Below are 25103 nucleotides of genomic sequence, written 5' to 3'. Positions count from 1 at the left end.
GTCTTTATTCTTTTTAAAACGCAACATAAATCTTGAAGACTTTTGTGTGGCTTGAATTTAATTTTACATGGCAATGCTTATTGCCTTTCAGAGTTCAGTGCATTCCCAATTTTTGATACTGTGATGATACATTCACTGTATATACTCAGTTAAAACAGGAACATCAAAACCTTTTTAATAGTTTGGCAAATTACCTGAACTGTGTGGGTCCAGTTCTGTGATTTCATGGAGGACTGAGAGTTGTTATGTCAGGCAATACCTTTTTCACCCACCATGTTTGAATTTTAATGTGTTAATAATTCAAACTCAGTTTTGAATATTTTCTGACATTAGCTGGTATCAAAGCAATGAAACAAGGATTCTAAAATTCTTTCACAAATGACACTTCTTCAGTAACTCCAGTAAGAGTACCTTAACCATTTTTTGCCTGAATAGTTATCTATTGGTAAGTGGTAAATTTGATAGATGTATGACAGAAGGAGAAAGAATTTAAATAATTAATAAAGTCATAAGTCTTATCTGCTAAATACTAAGAAAGAAAGAAATGATAAATGAATAACAATGTTAATAACTTATAAGATTTGAATAAAGCCATTTCTAATCATCCTATATAATAAACATTTAAAAGAAGATTTATTAAGCAACAGATTCAGTGTTGAATTACATTTTTGGGAGATGATCCTATTAATTAATAGAAGATTATCACTGGGGTGCCTGGGTGGCTCAATCAGTTAAGCCTTTGACTTTGGCTCAGGTCATGATCTTGGTTGGGGTCTTGGGATCAAGCCCCAAGTCAGGCATCAGGCTCCCTGCTCAGTGGGGAGTCCGCTTGTCCCTCTCCCTCTGCCCTTCCCTCTGCTCCTGCCTTTGTCTCTCTGTTGATCATTGAAGAACATTTAAAGGAACTGAATGGGGACAAAGGGATTAAGAAATCAAAAAGAACCTCCTTAGTTTAAGTGCTTTTCAGTTGTTTCAGTCTGAAGAGGGGCATGGTATCAAAGAAGAGAAAATGTCAACTTGATGAAAGGTTAAATTGCTATGATAGCACCAGAGAGTTGAGCTTTCACTGAGATTATAGTATCTGTGAGAGGAACAGGAGCGAAAAGTGAAAATCTTGCACTAATATTCCCTTTACGTTTCCATCTGGAAAGCCATAGTAAGTGGAGAAGGCTGGAGTGGCAAGGAGTCTGAAACACAGAAAATTTACTATACAGACAATTCACAAAAGTTTTGTATTTAATATAGTATTGCATTTTATTTACTTTGCATTATTTAAATGTTGATTTCCAGTTCTGCTTCCTAATTTCTAGTGGTGCTTTAAATTAAGAACAGCAAAGCCATGAAAAATTTTTAATAATATGTACTGAAAGGAAGTTAAATTAACTGTTTTTTATGTTTTTAAATGTGGTTAGCATTTGTGTGTGTAATATACTGAAAAATAAATGGAAATTTCCCCCGTAACTGAAATCCCTCCTATAAAGGAAAATAAATGTGCCTTTCAGAAAACATAAAACATCTATTTGATGTGGTGCTCATTTGAGATTTAAAATATCTGAGTTCAGCCTTTTTTAGGCTATTTAACTTTCTTCATATTTCAATTCCCTGCTAGTAAACCAAGGAGGATGATATTTTCACCTCTTGGAAACATTGTAAGGCATCTTTTTTTGACCTAACTTAATACAAAATGTTCTGAGATTTTTTTTTTTTAATTTGAAAAATGCTCAAGTAGTTACTATTTGATTATTCTTTTTTTTCTTTACACTTCAAATGCATTTAAATTCTTCAGTCTACTGGGAATACCATAGACTTCTTTCATTCCCATTACAGGTCTCAAATTCATTCCTTTCCCATTGTGTTTTTCTTGTTGGCCAAGCCAGCTGACAGCTTCCTCTGTATCACTCAAAATTCAACATTGAATTATTCTCTCATGAAAGATAGGCTTCATGCAAAGCTTTTGAACTTATATGTAGACCAGGACTCTGATTTATGGACAGTTCTTTAGCTTTACTTTAATTTTTCTTTTATTTTCATTGACAGCAAAATTTTTTGGAGAGTACAATCAAGATAGTGTATTCATAGAAATAACATTAATAGAAGCTTGGTCATAAATGAGAACAGTCATAATAATGATCTCCTTTACCAAAGCATTCCACACAGAGAGATAACAGCACAATAATTAAAGAATTTGTTGTTTGTCACACAACAAATACAACAGAACTGCAGTAACAAAAATCATCATTTTAAAAAACGTTCTTATACTAAAAATAAAAGCAAAAATATGAGATCATGCACTGGAGACAAAAGCTAAAAATGAATCGTTATAACAAAAACATTGCAAAAGATAAAAATGTTCAAGTTTTGTGAAGGAGAGAAGATTCAAATAGAACAGTTTCAGAATAAATCACTTACATTTACTACCCTAGGAGGGACACTGACATAACCGTCTTTGTCCACTAATATTTTTTGCTGTTAGAATACATACTGTTAACCCATTTATAGGACAGATTTCATTTCCTTGGAGCATGTCTACTGTTACAAGGACGGAATGAAATTCATCATTTACCTTGATTACAAATAGACAATAATACTTCAGGAGAAATATTCTCAAGAACAGGCCAGTGTGATGCCCTGGAATAGTAGGGCCCTGGGGGTTGGGAAGCATTGGCTCTAGCCCTATTTTCATCATTGTCTGTGAAAGACACTTCCCAGTCCTAAAATGAAATTTCACCTTATGTTTCAATTCTACTGTAATTGAACTATCAGAACTAGAAGAGAGCAGCAAAAATAATGATAATAATAAAATAGTTTAACATTTTTATTGATGCATAATTTTATTTTTTAAGTACTGTAAAAAGAAACTGGATCACTTAATGAAACTAAGAATCATATAATGCTTTAGTGGGGTTGTTCCTACAGCACAGCAATTTCTTCCCCAACGTAACTAATCTACACAGTGCCTTTATACTTTGTGGTTGACTATATATCCTATTTGAACAGTGGCTAGTTTCTACATGATTAGGAAAGACATGTTTGTCATGGGAGTAAAAAAATAAAATTTGTCTGTTAAATTACACATAAATATAAGGTACAAATGTATTTTTAAAATACAGATTAAAATAATCACACTTGCATTGTGTACATACGAAAATACAGTATTTAATATTCAATATACACAGACACATTTATGATAAATGCAACTATTCGGCAATGCCAGTTCTTTCAGGGTCTTCTCTGTCCCCTATTTCCACACATATGGAAAACAAAAACGCTTCGCTAAAATCTCCTAGCTCTGGCGGACATCTTGAAGCAGTTTGTTAATCTCAGCCACTAGCTCACTGGCATCCATGAGTTCGTGTTTCCCGTCGTTGAGGTGGTTGAGCACATTGTCAAAATCATCTTCTTCATAGTTTTCGGGGATCTCCTCCATGGCCGGCAGCCATTTCGAGGAAGGCTGCACACTGGAGTGAGTTCCAAGAGGGGGACCAGAGCTGTTGGCGGGGTTTTGAAAATGCGTACTGGCTGCCCAGGCGGCCACGCCTTGCGGGTAACCCGCAGTCTTGGCGGGCAACGCCCCCTTGCGGCGCTCCAGAGAGTTGGACCGATCCACCTCGCTGCACTCAGCGTAGGTGTCCAGGGAAGGGGGCAAGAGGCGTTGGAACACGCTGCTCATTTCCGAGAGCAGAGAGGATGTGCTGGTATCCCCGGAGTCCTCGTCGTTCGGGGAGTCCTTCCCAAAGGTGGAGAAACTCTTCTTCTTCTCCCCAGAATCCGCGGGCTGGGTGTCCTCCTCAAGACTCTGATGCGGATGCTGCTGCTGCGGTTGTGCTGGGAACTCCTCCCCCGGAATGAACATGTTACTCCGATAGTCGGAGGACGGCGAGGGCAGCGGTGGCATCCAGCACTGGTCGGAGTGTCCCAGGACCCTGCACTCCTCCGTGCAAAGCCGCATAGCTACACCGAGGAAAACAACAGGGATTCATGATCATACTTAGCGTAACTCCAAATGATAGAAAAGAAGGTAATTTCATTTTTTAAAAAGTAAAACGAGACAGTTTTAAACGGCGAACACGATACTCACCTGTTATTTTATACGCTAAATGGACTACACTTACGGATTTAAGTATCATTTTTATGGACTTTTTTTTTTTCTTCTGTTTATCAAATAAGGAAAGGAGGGTTATGACTCACACACTTCTCAGGAATATTATTTCTGCTACTCACGTAATGAGAAAATGGATTTATAACTTATACATGAGGATGACTGAAAAGGAGCAAAGGTATGGGTGATGGAATGTTTGAACATAAATTCTTGAAAACCCAGGGCTGTAAAGTGAAATCCATAATTTTAGAATGCCACCAGATAATTTTTGAGTAATACCTGTGAGTAGCTTTCTAGATATTGAGGTCTATCTGACCAACTTTACTTTTAATGGAGGTATTGGGAATATAATAAACTATCAGGTCATTATCCTTATTAACTCTCTCCAACGTATTCTGGATTATTTATTGATATCTTACTTAAAATAACAGTGCAAATTATCCTCAACTACCAGGCATCGCTAGTTAGTCTGTTACAAAGACTTCTTTTAGAGGTTTGAAATTCAAATAGATGGAAAAGTCATTAAAAGCTGAACAGTACAAAAAAAAATCCATTGGTTATCTCTTCCAGTTGTTATAATGCCCTATTGGAATGTGAGTAGCCACACTCACAGAAAATAATAGGTTATATTAGAGAAGCAGAAAATAAAGAGGAGAAAAATTTCTAAATTTGCCAAATATAACTAAATTACACAACAATGAAGAAATGCAAAAATGTAAAATATACTTCACAAACCATCAATCTCTTTCTCTGAAAATTGGGTCTCTTCAGTATCATGATTTTATTTTAGAGCCAGAGACAGAATGCAGAAAATACAAAGTAGTTATCTTACATTTGAATGACAACTGGATTGGTAACAACCATACCTATCTATTCAGAGCTAATTCTCTAAATCTGACCACTTCGGAAAGATTTCTCTTCTTCCCAAATTATTGTGAAAAAGGATGACTCTTGAACAATGTCAAATCCTTTATCAAGGGATGCAAGCAGTCTAGATAGTCCCCATTACCAGGTGAAGTGTCTGCATAGAATAAGCATTCACTATATGTTTTCTGATTATCAGGAAAATGCACATCAAAACCACAATGAGATATCACTTCAAATTGTCAGGATGGCTGTTATAAAAAAATAATAAATGTTGGCAAGGATGTGGAGAAATTAGAATACTTGTACACTGTTGCTAAGAATACAAATGGTGCAGCCACTATGTAAAACAATATGGAAGTTCCTCAAAAAACTAAAGATGTACCTACCATATGATCTAGCAATCCCACTTCTGGGTATTTACCCAAAAGAATTGAAATCAAGATCTCAACAAGATATTAGCCCTTTCCTGTTCACTGCTGCACTATTCACAATAGCCAAATGGGAAGACAATGTGAATGACCACCAACAAATGAATGGATAGAATAAATGTAGTATATGCATACAATGGAATATTATTTAGCCTTAAAGTAGGAGGAAAAGTCTACATTATGTGACAACATGGATGAATCTTGAGGACATTATACTTGGTGAAGTAAGTCAGGACAAATACTGCATGATTCTATGTATATAAGGTATCTAAAATGGACAAACTCATAGAATCCAAGAGTGGAATGGTGGTTGCTAGTAGGTGTGTGTGTGCTAGGGGGTTGAGGAAATGGGAGACTGCTAATCAATGGGTATCAAGTTTTGGTTAAGCACGAAGAGTAAATTGTGGAGATCTGCTACATTGTACCTATAGTTAACAATACTGTACTGTATAATTAAAATTTTATTAAGAGGGTAGATCACATGTTAAGAGTTCTTATGCAGTAAAATAAATTTTTTTTTAAAGATTTTATTTGTTTATTTGACAGATACAGATCACAAGTAGGCAGAGAGGCAGGCAGAGGGAGAGGGGGAAGCAGGCTCCCTGCTGAGAAGAGAGCCCAATGTGGGGTTCGATTCCAGAACTCTGGAATCATGGCCCAAGTCGAAGGCAGACGCTTTAACCCACTGAGCCATCCAGGCGCCCCTTTAAAAAGATTTATATACTAAAAAAGGAAAGTGAAGACTTAAATGTTTCCTTCCAGAAAAAGAGAAATGAGGCACCTGGGTGACTCAGTCTGTTAAGCGTCCAAGTCTTGATTTCAGCAGGTCATAATCTCAGGGTTGTGAGATGGAGCCCCAGGCCGGCTCCATGCCCAGTTTAAGATTCTTTCTCTGTGTTTCTCCCTCTACCTACCTGCACCCACTCTCCCTCCCTCTCTTAAGAAAAAAAAGACATATACAGGACTTCGTTGAAAAGGTGGAAGTCACTGTCCTTCATCACTTAAACTGTGGAGATAGCTCAGTTTTATACTTCATCAACTCTGGACCTCAGTTCTTTTTTTTTTTTTTCTTCTTCTTCTTTTTTCTTTTCCTTTTTTTTTCTTTTCTTCTTCTTTTCTTTTTTTCCTTTTTTTTCAAAGATTTTATTTATCCATTCAACAGAGAGAGAGATCACAAGTAGGCAGAGAGGCAGGCAGAGGGGGTGGGGGAAGCGGGCTCCCTGTGGAGCAGAGAGCCTGATGTGAGGCTCCATCCCAGGACCCCAGGATCATGACCTGAGCCCAAGGCAGGGGCTTAACCCACTGAGCCACCCAGGCGCCCCTGGACCTCAGTTCTTAATAGAGGAGGGGCTTATCTGCAAAAATGACAGCAAGTATATTGGGTGAGAACAAAAGTCTGATTGGCAGGAAAGCTAAAAATAGAAAGAGGGTAGGGAAAATGCAGAGATAGAGTGAGTGCTAACTGGGGGGTAAGACAAAGGGCAAATACTGAGAATCCTTGTGTACTTTTGCTGTGAAGAAAGGCTAAGTTTAAATAAGGATGGATGATTTAAGAATAAAAGCATGCTGGGGCGCCTGGGTGGTTCAGTGGGTTAAAGCCTCTGCCTTCAGCTCAGGTCCTGGTCTCAGGGTCCTGGGATCTAGCCCACGAGTCGGGCTCTCTGCTGAGCGGGGAGCCTGCTTCCTTCTCTCTCTCTGCCTGCTTCTTTGCCTACTTGTGATCTCTGTCTATCAAATAAATAAATAAATAAATAATCTTAAAAAAAAAAAAGAATAAAAGCATGTTTAGATGTACTGACTTCATGCATTATTACTGCTTGGAAAAACTCACCAATTATCGCTCATCATTTAATGTGGACAAAAACCAAAAGGAGTTGAAAGTAATTGGAACGCCTTAATAGCCATGAGGTTTACTCAGCAGTGAAACAATTCTCAAAAAAATCTCCCTGATTCCCCGGGTCTCTGAAAATGGAAAGGAGATCTGTCTATCTTGTCTTATACACATCCTGTTAGAAGGAAGGGAAATAGATCTGATGACACCTTTCATTTGTTTTCTGGCCTTTAACTCTGTGGGAAGGACTTAATTGATTGATTGTTTGATTGATTTTGTTTTCTTTTAATATTTAATGATGGGGGGGGATTACATAGGCTTCTAGGAATCCTGCATATGATCAACTTTCTAAGACCTGAATATAATGAACATATAACCAAAAATACAACCTGGATGATTAAAATGGTAGTCCCTGTTCAAAAGTAATTTAATTACAGGAATTTTTAAAACAGGGAATGCTATTTAACAACTCTGCAGCAAATAAGTGAAACTTTCATTATAAAATAATAAATTAACATACCATTTTTCAAATTCATAAAGTAGAAAAAAATTGATGAAGCAAAGCTAATGAAGAGAAGGTTGGGGAAAATTAATAGAGATGGGGGCAGTGGCACAGAATAGGGTATTTCTGTTTCATTGATATTTTCAACCTTTTCCCTGGAGACTCAACTATTTAAAACATTCTCAGTATACACAGAATTCAGTGCCACAGAGGTTTCATACCACATCCAGTAAGTTAGAACTTATTGGCAAGGGGTGCATGTAGCTAATTTTTCTGTCTCTTCTTAGAAGCAGCCAGGTGGTTAAATTTCCTCTGGAAAGGGGAAGGGAGGTAAGGAAGCAGAGAACTCCATAGGACTATCAATTTTGTGACTGTACTATATCTTATGCATCAGACCTAACGTAAGAAGAAGAGATAAAAACCCTGGGTCTAGCTCCTATCAAGCCATTAGTTATTGAGTAGTGAATCGGTTACGTCTTCAGAGCCTGCCATAGGCAAAGTCATTATGATAGCTCCCTGTCCTCAAATGGTTTCCGATCCAGTTCTGAGTCAAGTGTAACAAGTGATGCCCTAAATGCCCAGTTAGAGTGCCAGGCTGTATGATGCTGAGGGCATGGCAAGAAAGGAAAAAAAGGGGGAAAGTGGAGGTTGCAGTAGTTAAAGGAAGACAAACTTGAAACAAATTTTGAGAGCTGACGAGGTCTCCGACATGGTGAAGAGAAACTTCATGGTGAAGAAAGGCAACATGAGCAAAGGACTGGTGTGTTATGTGAAGAGATGGTTCTGCCCATTGCAAAAGATTAAAAAAAAAAAGAAGAAGGAAGGAAGGAAGGAAGGAAGAAAGAAAGAAAGGAGATTTAATAAGCTAGGAGTGGGTTTTATTGGCCTTGGAATGCCAAGGGAAATAGTTTTATTAGGTGTTGCTGGGCAACAAAAGTCAATTACTGATTTTGAACCAAAAAAATGTGAATTAAAACATTCTGAAAAAGTTGTTCAAGCTGCGTAAAAGAAATATTTAACGAACGCAGGCGGTGCTAGAGAGTGAATATCGGCTTATGTGCTGGTACAGTAAACCAGTCATGGAAGAAAGGCCAGAACTGGGATACCAGCCATGACAATGGACAGAATATGGATTTAAAGAGAAATGTTTGAGTTAAGTAATCACAGATGGCAGATGAATAAAAAGTGGAATGAACCTAATAAAGGAGTATCACAAGAAACAAAATCAAAAGCCTTTATAAATCATTCTGGAGCAGCTGATAGATTGGGAAAATGGAAATTTTGCAGGAATATGTGTAGCACTGTAGTTCAAAGTTGAATGAGTAAGGAAGAAAGTATGTTGACAAACATGAGCTAACAGACAAAAATGCTTGCTGATTTTACTGCTCAGAATGCAGGATATTTCTGTGGGAATTAATAGAATGGATGACCAGAAATGACCTTGTTGGCAGGCAATGCAACATAACATAATCTATATTTGATCACAGTTCAGTGCAGAAAAATAGTTGGAATAAGACACTTAAGTCCTAAAAATATACATGCTTTTGAAAACTGCACTGATTCTGTTAATGGCATTCAGATGTGGACTTGCATTTTTTTTTCCCCCTACTTGGGCTATTTCCTGGGAATATAAGTTTACACAGCACAAGTTTTAAATCCTAACATGCCGGTGGAAGCTGCCAGAATGAGTAATAAACCAGAAAATGGCTGAAGTACAATCAGAATGATGGTCATAACTAAAGGACCGTTATCTCTGTATAAATACTAAATATGCTCATTTCTTTCCATACTAGCCAGACATGAATAAGGCTTAAAATACTTTATAAATCACTGGTAATATCCCAGTGCTCTATGCCACCAGAATGCTTTCTCCACATGGACGCAAGTGGCCAGTAAGAAAGAAATGTATCTATTATAAAACAACACCATGTACCAGCAATATAGCTCTCCTGCTAGACACCTAGATTAAGTATAATTATGTAAATGTGGAACTTTTTCAAGGGCTATTTATATATTAAGTTGTGTTATTATTGATAATATAAAAGTGAAGCTCCAACTTTGAAAAGAAATGATAACTTATAAGGAGTTTAAAGCTATTCACTAAATAAAACTTACTATTACCTAGACTTTATAGCTACTCATTATTTCCTCAATGGCTTTATTTACATTTTTTTATCTTATTTTTTTAATATAAGCATTAGATAACTCTCCTGCTATGAACATATCTGGTGTTGGTAGCTTTGAAAGAGTGAAAGAGAAATCTTGTCTTTGTTTAAAACAAGTTAGCTGTTTACAACTACACAATTTCAGAATTATAAAGGATTTTAGGCACCATATAGGCCCCCAAATGGAAAGGTTGTCTAAATAGGGAAAGTTTTTTTCCTTTTAACTATGCCAATAAATTAAAATTTCAATGAATAGCCCTCATACAATGTAAAAAATAACTTATTATAATATAATACTAATGTTATGACCATTAAATTACTTTTCTGTTCTATGAAATAATGTAATTTAGGAAATGACATTATTCAAAATTAGGGATGAATATTCAACATTAGAGTTCCATCAGTATCATTGAATCATAGAAATTTAGCCAGATGGTTCTTTCATTTCATTGCAAGTTTTCTGAGGCTGTGTATATCCCACTAGATTTTCAGAGATTTATTTTCTTCCTTTAAACAGGGAATCTAGGAATAAAACAATGAAACAAAGACACTACTGTGCAAATATTGGTTTTCGTGTACACTGTAGCCCTCAATGCTACTAGAAGTCCTTGCCATACATTCATCCTGCCAGAGATGCACTGTCTCGTGCTGTCCTATCATAATGAAATAGGCAGCATTCAATCATTTCATAGATGGTAGTGAGACTTAAGAATATGAGAACAAATACATTACTGAACTTATTTAAAAAAAAAAAAAACTGTTGCTTCATATTGCTCTTACTGGGCTAGTGTTTATGTGTGCAGGGACTGGTTGAAATCCCACCTCCACCATGTACAAATTGCCCGATTTGGGACACATTTTTTTAACCTTTATAAGCTTCAGTTTTCAAACCTAAACAAAACAAACAAAACAAGAACACTACTCTTACTACCACCCCACTACTAATTCCTGTGTCTGTCGAAGAGTTAGGAGACAGAATGCAGGTACCAGTGTCCTCATGGGGCCTATGTAAGTGCTGGGACATTGCTGGTTACTACTGGTGGCAACTACCACCACCACCAATAGAACTTTCCATGTGGTGAAAACCTGCATTTCTGTGGCTCTCTGAAGCCATCTCACGACTATTTCCTAAACTCTCCTACTTATCTATATTTAGAAAACGGATGTTTGATTGAACTCAGATGGGGCACAGTTCTGCCTTCCTTTCATTTATCAAATGGCAGTCATTTGATCAACATTCTCTGGAATGTAGAAACATAAGTAGCCAAAGCAACATTTATGTGTTCCTAAGAGTTGATTCAATATTACAGTCTCTAGAACCAGGGTTGCTACAATGAGGTAGTCAGGATTTACCCAGTTGGTTCAGGGTTTCTACTACACAACTTAGAGCGGGGGCACTCTAAGGAAAATGTGGCTCATAACTTACTAGGATCTCCTCCATGTAGCTATGTACTTATAAATTTCCCTCTTAAACTCCTGTTCCTTTTCCACTATAGTGCAGATAGAAAATGAAGGGAGGCAAAAATATTCTGTGTTTACCACCTACAAAGATGCATTCTTTGTCCTATTTTTGGTGATAGAAGTGGACCATTTTCTAGTGTATTTTAATCTCTGATTCTGTGAGTAGGTTTCCATCACAGGAAATTTGTGTCCTCCAAATTATAGTCCGGTTCACCACGAGGCACCAAAACAGGCTGTTTGAATAACAACAACCACCCAGTAATTTCATAAAGAGTTGCTCAAGAGTGCCCTGTGGCAGTCCTGGATGGGGCAGAAAGAGGAAAGAAGTGGTGTGGTTTTCTGTCCTCCTCGCCCCACTCCTTCCTTCTTGTCCTGCTGGACTCTCCTGCTTACTCTGTCTCTACCAACTGCTTCATATGAATTCTAAGAAAATGATTCTGAAGTGTGCCAGGGCATGTTCATTGCTGATAGTGTACAAATGACAGACACTTCAGTGCAAAGGACAAAGAAAATTAGAAGCATGGGAGAAACTTTTCACTTCATTGGTGCAGCAGATCTGAAAATAAGGATTTGTCATCTATCACTACCCTCTTACCTGCTGGAATTCTTCCATCTGTAAGAAAAAGGTCGCTGAATCCTTCACCCAGCAGCCTATCTATCGGTGACTCTCGCCCCAAATCGTAATCACTGTCTCCGGCTTCACTGTCACCACGGCCACTGTCTTTCAAGCTAAATTTGTCCATGTCTTGGAGGGCATATCTAGAAAGATGAATCAGAGAAAGTGTGGTTTTTACTCTTCAGCATTCATGTTAGTGGGACTCAGTAGGTGGCAGGAGGATAATTCATACCTATAGCTCCTGGAATATTTGTTTCCTCGAAAACTTGGCCTTGGCTGATATTGCCCCTGGTGAAGCATTGATAGAAGCTGGGAGACCTGCTGGAAACCAAAGAGACAGAACTGATTTCTGGAAACAAAGCCCCAAAGACTCACAAGCTTTAAGCAAGGAAAAACAGTTGCACACTATCTCATCCTAATTGATTGAACATGTTACCTCTGTTTTAAAGATTTACACATGCTGGAATGTGGCAGACCACGTAGGCAGCCACCACACATAACTGACTCCATCCCAGAGAGACTTGAATGATCTCATACACTGACTTTTTCTTTTGGAAAGAGAACTCCTTGCTAAATAACAGATTGATTTCCTTTATTTTATTTTATTTTTTAGTTCAGATTAAAGTGAGCAGTTATAAAAATACGTGGAAAATGTTGTAAAATACAACATTCAAACACATGCAACTAAAACAGTCTCAGAAAAATTCTAAAAGTTGAGCAAATGCGATATGCATTCAGATGGCATTGTGAAGGCCTCGGTTTTGTTTTTTTGTGGGTTTTTTAAAATTCTTTTGTTTTTTGGGGGAGTGTTAGTAGGAATCACAATTATGAGAATAAAACAAGCCCTTTTATTTTCGGCTTCCAGTATTTCAATCTGGGAAGTAAGGGTATTCTAATTAGACAGTCATTTAAGAGCTCTACGTTTATTTTTCAATATTATACATATAAATAATACATGCAAGCAAAAAAAGAAAAACAAAACAGCCCACTAAGGTATGTATACTTACTACATACACATAATGCAACTTGTACCCTATTTAATTCAAATATTGTTTACTTCTTAAGAGAAACATTTAAGAACTAACAGATACACAACTTCTGAACTCTAACAGCTGACTTGATCAGTGAACTGGTGTAGGGTATGATCTTACCTCAACAGCAGGAGTGGCATGGGTGAGTTCTAATGAGAAATTCTCTGGCACGTGGTTGGATGAGATTGTCACCAAACTGTTGAGGGACTGGTGACTGTGGTGACTCTGCCGGCTGCCCATCTGCCCTCTTTCCAAGGTCGGAGACGAAGATGGAGACGACCTGTGATGAGATCTGATGGGCAGAGTGCCATTCATGGTTGGCACCAAGGTGATGTCCCCTTTGTGAATCTGCCTGGATGGCCTTTTTGGGTGGTGCTGATAAGTGGATTCTGCTACCCTGCAGTTGTAGGATCTAGTGTCTTTCTTTTCCCTGTTACACCTCGTGGCAAACAGCACCATAATAACCAACAACACTGCACAAATTGCTCCTAAGGAAATAATTATAATCATGGAGACATCCAGAGATGCCTGGCTTACTGAGGTCATGGCTGTACTTGTCACTGACTCTGCATATTCAAAGATCACACACTTCAGAAGGACTTTGGTATGCAGCTGAGGATTGCCTTTGTCCTGGATGATAACCGAGAGCTCCCATTCTGTGTAGGAAACAGATTCCATGCTCACATTGGTATGGATGTCACATGATCGTGGATCCATTAAAAAGATATTCTCCTCATTACCTGCTATGATGGAGCAACTGAGTTCAGCATTCACACCAGAGTCTCTGTCAATTGCCCTTATTCTTGTGACGTGAAAGCCGCTTTCAGCCCCTTTGGGTATGGAGATTTCTGCAGTATTATTGCGCAGCGCAGGCCCTATAACCACAGGGACATTGTCATTTTCATCAATGATGGTGAGCACAACTGTGGTATTGCTTGCGAGTTGCTTTGGACTTCCTCCATCTCTGGCTTCAACCACAAAAGTGATCTGACTCACTTCCTCATGATCAAAGATTCTGAGGGCATAGATGGCTCCATTCGATGGGTCAATGGTTACATATGTAGTTATGGAATTTCCCAGGATAAAACTCTCCAAAATTGTGTACGTAACTTGCCCGTTTTCTCCAAGATCAGGATCTGTGGCTGTAACAGTGGTGATATAGGCCCCTGGCGAGTTATTCTCTGAGATTGCAAATTCATAGCGACTTCTCTGGAAGTGGGGTGGATTGTCATTTATATCATTGATCTGAACAGTAAAATGTTTTACTGTAGAAAGACTGGGTGTCCCCTTGTCCTCAGCGATTACGGTCAAACTGTATTCAGATCTCTTTTCTCTATCCAGTGTGGCATTCGTCAAGATTAAATAATTGTTTTCATAAGTCTTCTGAAGTTTAAAGTGACCGTGTCCGTGAAGCTTACAAACTATTTCTCCATTCAGCCCAGAATCCTTGTCCTGAACCCCGACCAAAGCAACAAACGTGTCAATAGGATCCCCTTCAAAGATATAAGATATTTCTTCTTTGCCGGGGGACATGAGGTTTATGTTAATTTCAGGCTTATTGTCATTAACATCCACAACCTTAATTATAATTTTGCAATGAGCTGGGATTGAATTTGGACCCAAATCTTGAGCCTGAACATCAATCTCATAGGATTTGGTGATTTCATAATCCACTTGCTTGAAAAGAGTCAAATGTCCTCTTTCTGAATCGATTTTAAAAGTCTCTATAATTTTGGGAGACACATGACTGCTGAAGGAATATACAATCTTCCCATTAGCGCCCTCATCTGGATCAGTGGCATTCAGATCAAGGAGCAAAGTGCCAACAGGGGAGTTTTCTAAGAGTTGTATTATATAAGACTGCTGCTCAAAAGCAGGGCTGTTGTCATTGGAGTCTGAAATGCTTATTTTTAGTATGGATGAGCCAGACCTCTGAGGCACCCCCATGTCTGAGGCAGTGAGCTGAAGCTCATAGCTTGACTTCAGCTCCCGATCCAGCTCTCTGACCACTATGAGTTCTGCATACTTGGCGCCATCAGTCCTGGTCCGGACCTCAATATTAAAGAAATCATTGGCAGAGAGAGAGTATGTATGGAGGGAATTTTCCCCCACATCTGGATCAAATGCACTGTCCAGGGGGATCCGAGTCCCGACTGCTGCACTCTCAGATATCTCAATAGGTATGACAGATCTTGAAAACTGGGGAGAATTGTCATTAATATCCAGCACTTCGACTTCAATATGGAAAAGCTGCAGATGCTCCGTGGGTAGAGTGATCACATCAAACTCTATGGAACAGTTCAAGTTTTTCTGGCATAGTTGTTCACGGTCGATTTTAGCCCCTATGCTGATTTCTCCATTATCCTCATTGACCACAAGGAGAGGAGAATTTCCCCTTTGCATGGCTCGAAAACGAACAGTGGAAGGATTAGGTAGCTTAACTAAAACATCAGCCACATCCTCTGATAGTCTTGCAATTACTGATCCAACCCTCTGCTCCTCATAAATCCTGTATTTCAGATTCTTGCCCAGTACATCGTAGCTGAAAGATAGCATCAGGAGTGCAAAAAGAAATCTAAAGTGCATTTTAGCATTCATTTGGCACATCGGTCAGTTTTAGGAGATTCCTCACACAGACCAAGTTAAAACGGCAAAGCAATTCCCCCAACTTCCTTTGGCAACTTAAAGCTAAGCTACATTTGGTACTTGAAAGTTGAAAGCGTCTCTTAATAATACAGCACAGCAATTAACGGCTCGCAAACTTTTGTTTTATACACACCGTGTCACGACTTCCAGCTACTAGCGGCGTGGAGTGCGATCCTTGCGTTTGTTTGGCCGTCTGTCCTCTCTGCAGGCCGACGAGTGTCACCTCCGCATTTCGCCCCTCCTGTAGTCGGAATCCATCTAGTGCAAGGTGCCGGCAGTCTGCAGTGAATCCTTCTCGAGCGATTCTTTCTCCCTTTCTCTGCGCGGCTGCAGACTAAACACCCGTGATTGCTGACTCCAGTCTAAAATCTGTACAACTTCACTTCAACTCAGACAAAGCTCTCTTGCCCGGCGTGTGTTGAATCGCTTCCAGCCAATCAGCGTCCTTCCAAATCAAAAGCTGATGGAGTCCCCAAAGCTAGGGCGGTCGAGAGTGGCGGGTGGAGAGGGAGAGAGACCAGCTAGGAGGAAGGCGGGGGCCGGGGGCGCGGCGGGAAGAGCGGGGAGGAGGGCCGGTGGGGGCTGCGGGCGGAGGATGGGAGCCGCTCCTTCCACGGCTCCTCCCTTCCTCCTTCGTCCTCCCCCTCCTCCTTTCAATCCACTGCATTCACTTTCTCTGAGCGTGCCACGACAAAGGGGAGACAAATTACAGAAGACAAACTTTAAATCAACTTCTGGTCGCCTTTATTTATATGGCATTTTAAATCGTTCTGGTTTTCTTAATTGCCCTTTCTTCTTCCACAAACATGTAATCATCTTGCCTTTCATAGTCTTTTTAAGTACTGGTTTAACTTAAAATACCTCTAAGTGCGTTTTGTTGGTGAAGGAATTTAATAAAATTTGAAAACTTGCTTCTAATTACGCTTCTCAGGCCGCCTCCTTCCCCTCCCCCTCTGTAAATACTTGGGTCTTTCTCCTGTGAGCACAAGCAGATTTTCTTGGGGCTCTGTTTGAAAGAACAGAACAAGTAAGGAGGTTTTTTTCTGTTTTTCTTTCATCTTTATTCTTTGAAGATAAGAATAGGGCTATTTTCTACTCTTGATTTCTCTTCATTAGCAAGATTTAAAGGAGCACCTTAGGATTCGAAACTAATTACTAATATAGTTCTACCATATAGCATTTCTTTCTTGGAGTTGCGGCGAAATTGGCTATGATATTTCTTTGTCTTGTACTTCAAAAAAATCCTATTTACCTTGAGCAAAAGATATTTCATGCTTTAGCGTTCCAGTTTCTACCAAAAGGCATTATCCATACATAGTGAGTCTTCACAATGAATACTGGGGGGACGTGGACTCAATAGTTTACAAGTCAAATTTTTATAAAATATGTATTATTTATGAAAGCACTTTTCAGATATGTATTTTAAGAACCCAAAGCTTGTTTACATTGAAGAATAAAATGCCTGAGCTGAAAATTGCATTTTGTGTGCCTCAAAATGCTAGGAAATATCGTGGGAGGCTTGTGCTCTATCCAGGTCACAGAAACTGATACGGTATTCTTATTTGAAAATATGATTATTTATGATGTTCTTTCTGCTCTGCAATTCCTTTTAAGTTTATCATCATGGCTCTATTGCTGCTTTTTTTTTTTTCTTGTACCTCTTGCATTATTCCTCAGCTGTCTTCATCCACTTGCAGATTTGCTGTTTCACATAATCTCACTGTCACTTTTTTCCATTTATTTTCTCCCACACTCGATTTTGCCCCCCAGAAACATATAAAAAAGGTAATTTTCTGATTTTTCCACTTTGCTTACTCTCAGCAGAGCTCAGCTAAAGTCACTAAGAAGGTTCCTTCCAAGAAAGAAAGCAGAGGAGTCTCAGCGTGAACTCTCCTTCTTTTTAGGCATTCAAAAGCATTTTATAAGCCATTGTCTTTTTTCCCCCTCCAGAAACCAGGGCTGTGTGGCAAATTGTGCAGAATAGAAATGCCTATAATGAATGTGTTTAGCACTGGGTCACGCTGATGAACATTCTGCCCCCATGAATAATACTGTTTTACAAGGTTGTAGCCCTTTCAAATTGCTGATCCCCAAACCCTATAGGCAAACCGGGGAAACTACCACAAGCAACTGGGACTTTAGAAATCCATAGCCATCTGGCCTAGATCTCGAACAATCTGAGCCAATAATTATATCAATTCAGGCTTTAGCGAACCCCTTTGCAAACACCAAAAGAGCAAAGAAAGGAATTAGTAACTATTCAAAGTTGGGGTGAGAATTCAGAGGTAATCTAATTCCAGGAGTTCTAGGAGAGTCTCCCTTGTGGATTTGATAAGTCTACCCTCAAAATCTGTAAGAGCAATGGACTTGATTACCTTAACGTAGAGGGCATTTTCCCCTCCCTCTTAAAAAGTGAAAACAAATTTTAAAATCTTTCTTTTATTCCTGACAAAGTCTTAATCATTGTCAAAATAGCTTCAGACTACCTTACTGAAATATTTAGAATAGGCTGTAAATATATCCTCATAAAGAGTGTGTTTCTATGGATAAGTCTTTAAATAATTTGGACTTTTTCATGGAGAATAGCTTGTTTTCACTTGTGGTATCATCCTTATCAAATACCTTTTCATGTTCAGCTTGTCAGTCCCTCCCTGAGAAATTATATGTACCTACCTGATAGTACTGGGCTTTTGATTTCTCCTTAGTGTGCACTACTCTGTTTTTCAAACTTGTTTGATCAAAAAGTACAAAGAAGAGAATAAATTTTCCTTCGTGGGTTTGATTAGCTTCAGCAATTCAAAATGTCCTTATTCGGTAGTGTTGCGAAGAAAATGCCTGCCCCTCCCCCAACCACACACACACACAAAACTCTCTCTTATATCATTTGCTATGTGTGAAATGGTTTATGTCTGTTAATTGTCATCTAATGGTGATTTCATCGAACTTTTTTGGTCTTCTAGAATTTTACAAAGTCATGAATAAGTAGTCATGAAAAAGTTTAGACGTTCTAAAATTACTTTCAGGTATCCAGTGAAGGAGGATTGAATGCTCCTTAAAGTCCATCCACCTTTGGTACCACAGCCTTTGTTGACAAAAAAAGAAATGGCTGCACCTCTTGAGGCATTCTGAGTGATGTTAGGTAGGAGAGCAATGTGCTCCTGACCTCCTAAATAAAAATCTTGTTTTTTCCATCCTGTAGTGTATATTTTATCTACAAAGCTCCTTTTACCACTTGAGCCTAAGCTGGCTAAAAATTGCTAAACTAGAGAAAAGATACTCATTGACATTTGCAATACACCCTGTCACCTCTAATAACAGTTTTATTATGCCATTTATTTTGATTACTTTTGTTTTAAAGAAAATCAAGCCTTATAATTCTAAATCTTCAATGTTTTCCTTACTGCTGAAGAGGAATGGGAATGTAAGGCTCAACTACAAAGCTGAAATGTCTTGTCATTACGTGAGTAGTGTCCTATTTGATACTGAAATAGAAAATTAAAGTCATTAAAATATCTTATAAGCAGATGTGGTGTTCTTAAAAAATTCTTATTTTTTTGTTATTTGTATGTTATTAGAGCATATGAAATGCAAAAAAACTAGGGAGATGGATAAAAATTCACTTCTGTCTGACCATATCATATCTTTCCCATCATCAAAAGAATAATAAGAATCTCACAATCTCCTTGTAGATTGAGATAACATTACAATCTTTACTCATAGCATTTGCTTGGAAATGCTTTGTAGTAGGAATTCCCAGTCCTGTCTGATACCGGTCCTGTCCTGAACAAACCTAAATAATTACTCTACTACGTATCTTGGGAAATTAGATAAGATCAAAAGTTTTATCAGACATAAGCTGGTAGAGTTAAGGAATCCCAGTACTTTGGAACTGTTTAGGATAAAGAATTTTACTTTTATATGAGCCCAATATATGTGTGAATGCAGGTACCACCATTTGGTAGCTGTATAATCCTGAACAAATTATTTAGCTTTCTTTAGTCTGTCTAAACCTCCATGAATAATAATAACATTCCATAAAGAATTCTTGTAAGAATTAAATGATCGGAGCTTCCCACAGAGGCTGGCCAAGAGTAAATATACAACCAAGGTTAGTTTCTTTTTCGTAGACTATATGGGTCTGTTTTCTTCCTAACATGCACTGAAGAGAAAAAGAAAAGTGGATTATATTCAAAGTCCTTGTTGCTTTTCAAACTTTTGGTTTAGATGCTTATATAATTTTATGCTGGAAAGATGAAGCTCTCTCCATTTTTGATTTATGAATGTCACCTTTGAAACATAATCAACAAAACTAATAGTACTGATCTATGATGTTTTTGAAAACTTGCTGGCTCACTGAAGAAAATTTTGAAAGATCCAGCAAATACACTGAAGTGTATCTCCGGATTCTGACTATAGAAACATATCCAATAATACAGTTGAAAGAAGTCTATCAGGTGCTTAATTATCTCTTTTATTTGGTAGGATGCATCTAGTATTTGCCTATCCTCAAATAGTTTGAAATGAACAGGTTTTTGTTTGTCTGTTTGTTTTAAATCACATCATACTGTACTGGGAAGGCAAAAGAATATAATCTGGCAATGACAAGGAAAGATAAAACTTATCAAACAAGATTTTCATTTAGAAAGCACCATTAGATCTTCTATCAATCATATTACACCTCTTTATGTTGGTTTCCTTGTATTCCATCCTAATCTATTCACTAGTATACTAATAAAAAATCACTGAACAATATAACCTCTTTATTGGAACAAAGTTATCAACATAAGATCAAAGGTTAGGAAATGAGAATGGGCCCTATACTAACATTAGACTTGTAGAATTGAAATGGACTCTGTGGAATTCTGATCAAAACTGAATGGATTAAATGCCTACAGGAGGGTCACACACCTGGAGGCATAGCTCTGCAAGTGCCAAGAGCAAGCCATCAGCAGAGGGCCAGGAAGAGTTGGAGCCCATGAAATGCAGTGACAGGTGCTAGGTCAATTTTGTCTGAGTATGCAATCAGTACTTGGGTAGTCCTGCCAAAGGTAGGACACCAAGTTCCAGCAAGTGACTTAGGGTCTGACAACAGGTCATCAACTAAGTCTGGATGTGAGCCATATAGGTGAGCTACTGCTTGTCCTCAGATGTTAAGCCTTCTCAGGCAGACAGGTTGTAGAATTAGAGACTAAAATGAGAGAATAAGACAGGCACCCAAGATCCAGTGTTCTGAAATGGGCATATACTGGGAGCCAAGTCAAAATATGAGACCAGATCAGAAAGTTAAAGGAGATGGCAGCAGGTTGATTTTAATATTAATTATGTGAGCTGTTATAGTCTCTTAAATTCCTTTTCCACAGGGCAGAATCCTGAGGCAGAAAACTAAGCTTATAAATTGTGTTCCAAAATCTGCTGCTGATGGGAGGGACTTTGCAGGGAGGTGGGTTAAGCCCTTAAGTGAGCTGATACTCAGTTCTTAGTTTAAAGCATTGCCAACAGGGTAGTATAGAGCAGCAGCATGGGCGCTATCCCGAAGTTTGTTAAAAATGCGGAATCTCAGACAGCACCCCAGACCTACTCAAATAGATTCTGCATATTAATAAGATCCTCTGCTGATTCCTATGCACATTAAAGTTTGAGACACATTGTTACAAGAACAATTTATTGTCCGAAGTGTTAGAAGTCCTGAAACACATGACAGTACTCCCATCTTATGTGCTGTAAGATTTTGCTGCTCGAGGGAGTTTAAGCAATTGGCATATGGTGAAGATTACCACAGAAAAAGCCAGGTTTAAATACCATTTATTAAAAAATATAAGTGGAAGTGATATAAGAAAACTTATTTATCTGGCTAAATTCATAGAGAAGGAAAATTAAACTTTCCTCTGCATCCAGTGTTTTATATCACTTATTACCCTGTCTCAACCATTTAGGCAAGATAATTTGTGTTAGAGAGGGAAATATACTCAGAAGAAGAGAATTATTCTTATTTCTTTTTGAAGAGTTATTCCTGAAGGTAAAAGTATTTCCAGTGTCATTACATACATGTACATGTGTATATGTATATGTATATGCCTAGGCATATACATATGGTTGTGTGTTTTTGCATCGAGCAAGTATATATAAATGACAAGTTTACCTTATGTTATCTTCATGCCAGTATTCCTTCACCCTTCTGTGGTGTGGGAAAGCAAGTCTTGGTACATCGTTTATTTATCCTTAGATATTTCTAGTTCAGGATTAAGAAAAGAGGGGCGCCTGGGTGGCTCAGTGGGTTAAAGCCTCTGCCTTCGGCTCAGGTCATGATCCCAGGGTCCTGGGATCGAGCCCCACATGGGGCTCTCTGCTCAGCAGGGGAGCCTGCTTCCTCCTCTCTCTCTGCCTGCCTCTCTGCCTACTTGTGATCTGTCTGTCAAATAAATAAATAAAATCTTTAAAAAAAAAAAAGGAAAAAATAAAGAAAAGAAATTGAAGGGTGACAAAAAGTTTCTTTCCAATGCTTCCATTTCATGTACAATACTTCTGGACACCTCCAATAAATATCTAATATATCCAACTTGTTTTTCAACTAGGAGCATCCCATTATCCATAGTCTGGTGTCTACTCTTAAGATAAAATTTCTGAAAGTAAAAAGGAAAACTAATACGACTTAGAACTCCAAGCATCCGTTTAAGTGATGCAAATCAAATGAATGTCATTTTGGATATATAGATTAGATTCAAACTTTTTGAAAGGAGGCTTTAATATTGTCTATTAAGCTTAAATAAATGTCTATTGAATATTAGCTTCGATTATGTGCAAAAATGTACTATAAGTAAATTCAGCTTGGTTAAGTGTGACTTCGGTGTCCAATTATTTATTTACTTAGCCGTTGTGGGAAATTATTTAGTTCCCTGTTACCATCCACAAGCTGAGCCACTTTCAGTGAGAAACAATCTAGGATTTATAGTGCATGAGGAACAGTGTTAATTATATTGTGGGAGACTTAATCTTACAAGGAAAAGAAAAGTTTCCAGGTATTCTCTCAAATAGTAACTTCTATCAAGAATAATTAAAATTTTACAAAATGAAAGAAACACTTGATTTATAGATTGAGAACATAGATATCTGCCTAGCTATATGGCTGCTCTCTGAAATGTGTGTACTTCCTACTCTTTTATAAAACTAGGACGAAAACGAACAGTTTGCACAAACTTTCTAAATAATAAACGTCTGAATGTATATTAATTATACTACAGAAAAATGTTTCAGTTGTAATAAAACTGAGGAGAGCTGTAAGGCCTTCTTTGAAAATACTTTCTATTTTCTGTAAGGCACATAGTGGGCTACCTTTTGTGACAACATGGTGCCTCTTTATTATCACCTAATATTTATTTTTAATTTAGATAATTTAATTTAGCTATGATAAACTAATCAATTATGGCCAGTATTCTCTATTTATAGGAATTTAATTTCCAAAGAATATTCTCCTCTTAAACAATAAAGCATCTTAAAAAATATCTACCCCAAAATGTAATTAAGAGGACAAATTTTGAGAGTTTACATTGAGGTTGAATTTCTCATAGTAAATACCATCTGAAATAGTAACATTTCACGTAGCAGTTAAATGTCAGGGTCTTGGAACACAATAAAAGTAAAGGCAGTAGTTATTTAACACCATTATGTGCCAACTGCTTTCTTTATATTTCCTTATATAATTTTCACTATGATCTCAATAATGAAATGTTTATAATTGCTAGAAACATATGTGATACAAGTTACTAGAACCTAAAGTGTCAACAAGAAGTTCATCATTTCAAGACACAAATCCACAGAGATAAGAGATTTCTGACACAGAATAATTAAGCCACTCAGCAATACCATCATGAACCAGGTTTTTCCCATCCTTCTGCCCCTTTTTCTTCAGTGTGTTGCCTTATCCTCCTTTCATGGGTTCCTTCACCTTCCCAAGATGGTTGTTACAATTCCAGGAAATATCTCCCCACTCAGCTGAATAGAGTTACAAAAGGGCAGCATTTCCTTCACAGATCTTCTTTCATTAAGAAAAAGAGCATAGACCTAGATGGTATTATGTTAGTTGAAGTATGTCAGACTGAGAAAGACAAATACCATAGGATTCCACTCTAAAGTGGAATCTTAAAAAGAAAAATAAAATAAACAAACAAAAAGCAGAATCAGACTTATAAGTACAGAGAACAAGCGGATGGTTGGGCAAAATGTGGGAAGGGGAGGGGGAATGCATAAGTCACTGGGATGAAAGGCTCAGCATAAGGACTATACTCAATGATACTGAAATAGTGATGGAGTGGAACAGATGGTAGCTCTGCTTGTGGTGAACACAGCATAATGTATAGACTTACCAAATCATCAAGTTGTACACCTGAAACTAATGTACCATTGTGTGTCAAGGATACTCAAATTAAAAAAATAATAATAATAATGAGAAGGAAAAAAATATGTTCTAGGAGCCTTCTACTAATACTCTTTTAATGCTTATTGTCAGATTTGTGTCACATGACTGTTCCTTAACTTCCAGCAAGGAGAGCAGAATTGCTGTGATTGGCCTAGATTAATAAAGTTTTAGGATTGGGTTATAAGACTAGCTCCTTCACTTCACACAAAATGCTAAAATATCGTGGTTTAGTTAACAAAGTACAGTGGAGAGCAAAGGAAGTGTTTCCTGCCACAATAATCCTAGAACAATTTTAGGATAAAGAAACCAAGACTCACAAGTTTAAGTAAATTTTCACACAGCTATTATGTAGTTGATGTTGAATTATATATCTATATCTGCCTCCAAAATCTTCCTATACACTAATAAATACCCGTTTTCGGTTTTTTTGTTTGTTTGTTTTTTTTTTGGTATTAAATGAGAAAACCTGTCCCATTTTAGAATTCTTTCTTTTTTCAAAACTATGGAGCTATGGGAAAACGTATCAGTACACATCAAGGTGAATTGCCTCATGGAAAAATACTGTCATCCATGCAACAACAAAAAATGATCACTGTCCTTTGGATATTATCCTTGAAAATTATTAATGCTACAAGATTAATTAAACTGATTCTTAGGTGGGAGTGGGGAAAACAGAGGAAGGAAAGGTAGAGGTGATATTTTTCTGACTCTGAAAATCTCAGATCCATTAGGACATTTTCACCTACCAGGTGATATTTCTTTAAGACCAAGCTCAGCTAGAAGGAAACACAGTTGAATTATCTGTAGATTAAAAGGTGCAAATAGAAAGTCTGGGAAACTGAGAAAAGGAGAGTAGAGATTCAGATTCACATGTATGCTATAATCAGAAATATTCCAGTGTTTGAGCAAAAGCTAACCAGGGGACTGACACAAGGGAGTAGCATAATGCAGTACAAGAGATGCTGACCTGAAATCAAAGAAATCCACTTCCCACTCAACAGCTCTTTGATGTTGCATCATTGTTCATACATCACCAGTCTTCCC

At 37.9% G+C, this 25103-nt stretch overlaps 1 protein-coding gene across 2 annotated transcripts; it reads right to left on the bottom strand.

The window, feature by feature from the left end:
* Positions 1 to 1990: 1990 nt before the first annotated feature.
* Positions 1991 to 16099, bottom strand: LOC111149198 (protocadherin 18). Of its 2 annotated transcripts, none has more exons than XM_022506144.1 (4): positions 13121 to 16099; positions 12202 to 12287; positions 11949 to 12112; positions 1991 to 3951 (listed from the first exon to the last, which is right to left on the bottom strand). In XM_022506144.1, the coding sequence occupies exons 1-4, from the start codon at positions 15605 to 15607 to the stop codon at positions 3284 to 3286; spliced, it is 3405 nt and encodes a 1134-aa protein (XP_022361852.1). In that variant the 5' UTR covers positions 15608 to 16099; the 3' UTR covers positions 1991 to 3283. The 2 variants fall into 2 exon arrangements, with proteins under 2 accessions (XP_022361852.1, XP_022361853.1); XM_022506145.1 differs by having other exon boundaries at positions 2623 to 3951; positions 12202 to 12290.
* Positions 16100 to 25103: the final 9004 nt, after the last annotated feature.

The sequence above is a fragment of the Enhydra lutris genome, unplaced genomic scaffold, assembly GCF_002288905.1.
Source record: "Enhydra lutris kenyoni isolate GAN:26980312 unplaced genomic scaffold, ASM228890v2 scaffoldscaffold21, whole genome shotgun sequence".
NCBI classification, from domain to species: Eukaryota; Metazoa; Chordata; class Mammalia; order Carnivora; family Mustelidae; genus Enhydra; species Enhydra lutris.
This window is presented reverse-complemented; position numbering and strand designations above follow the sequence as displayed.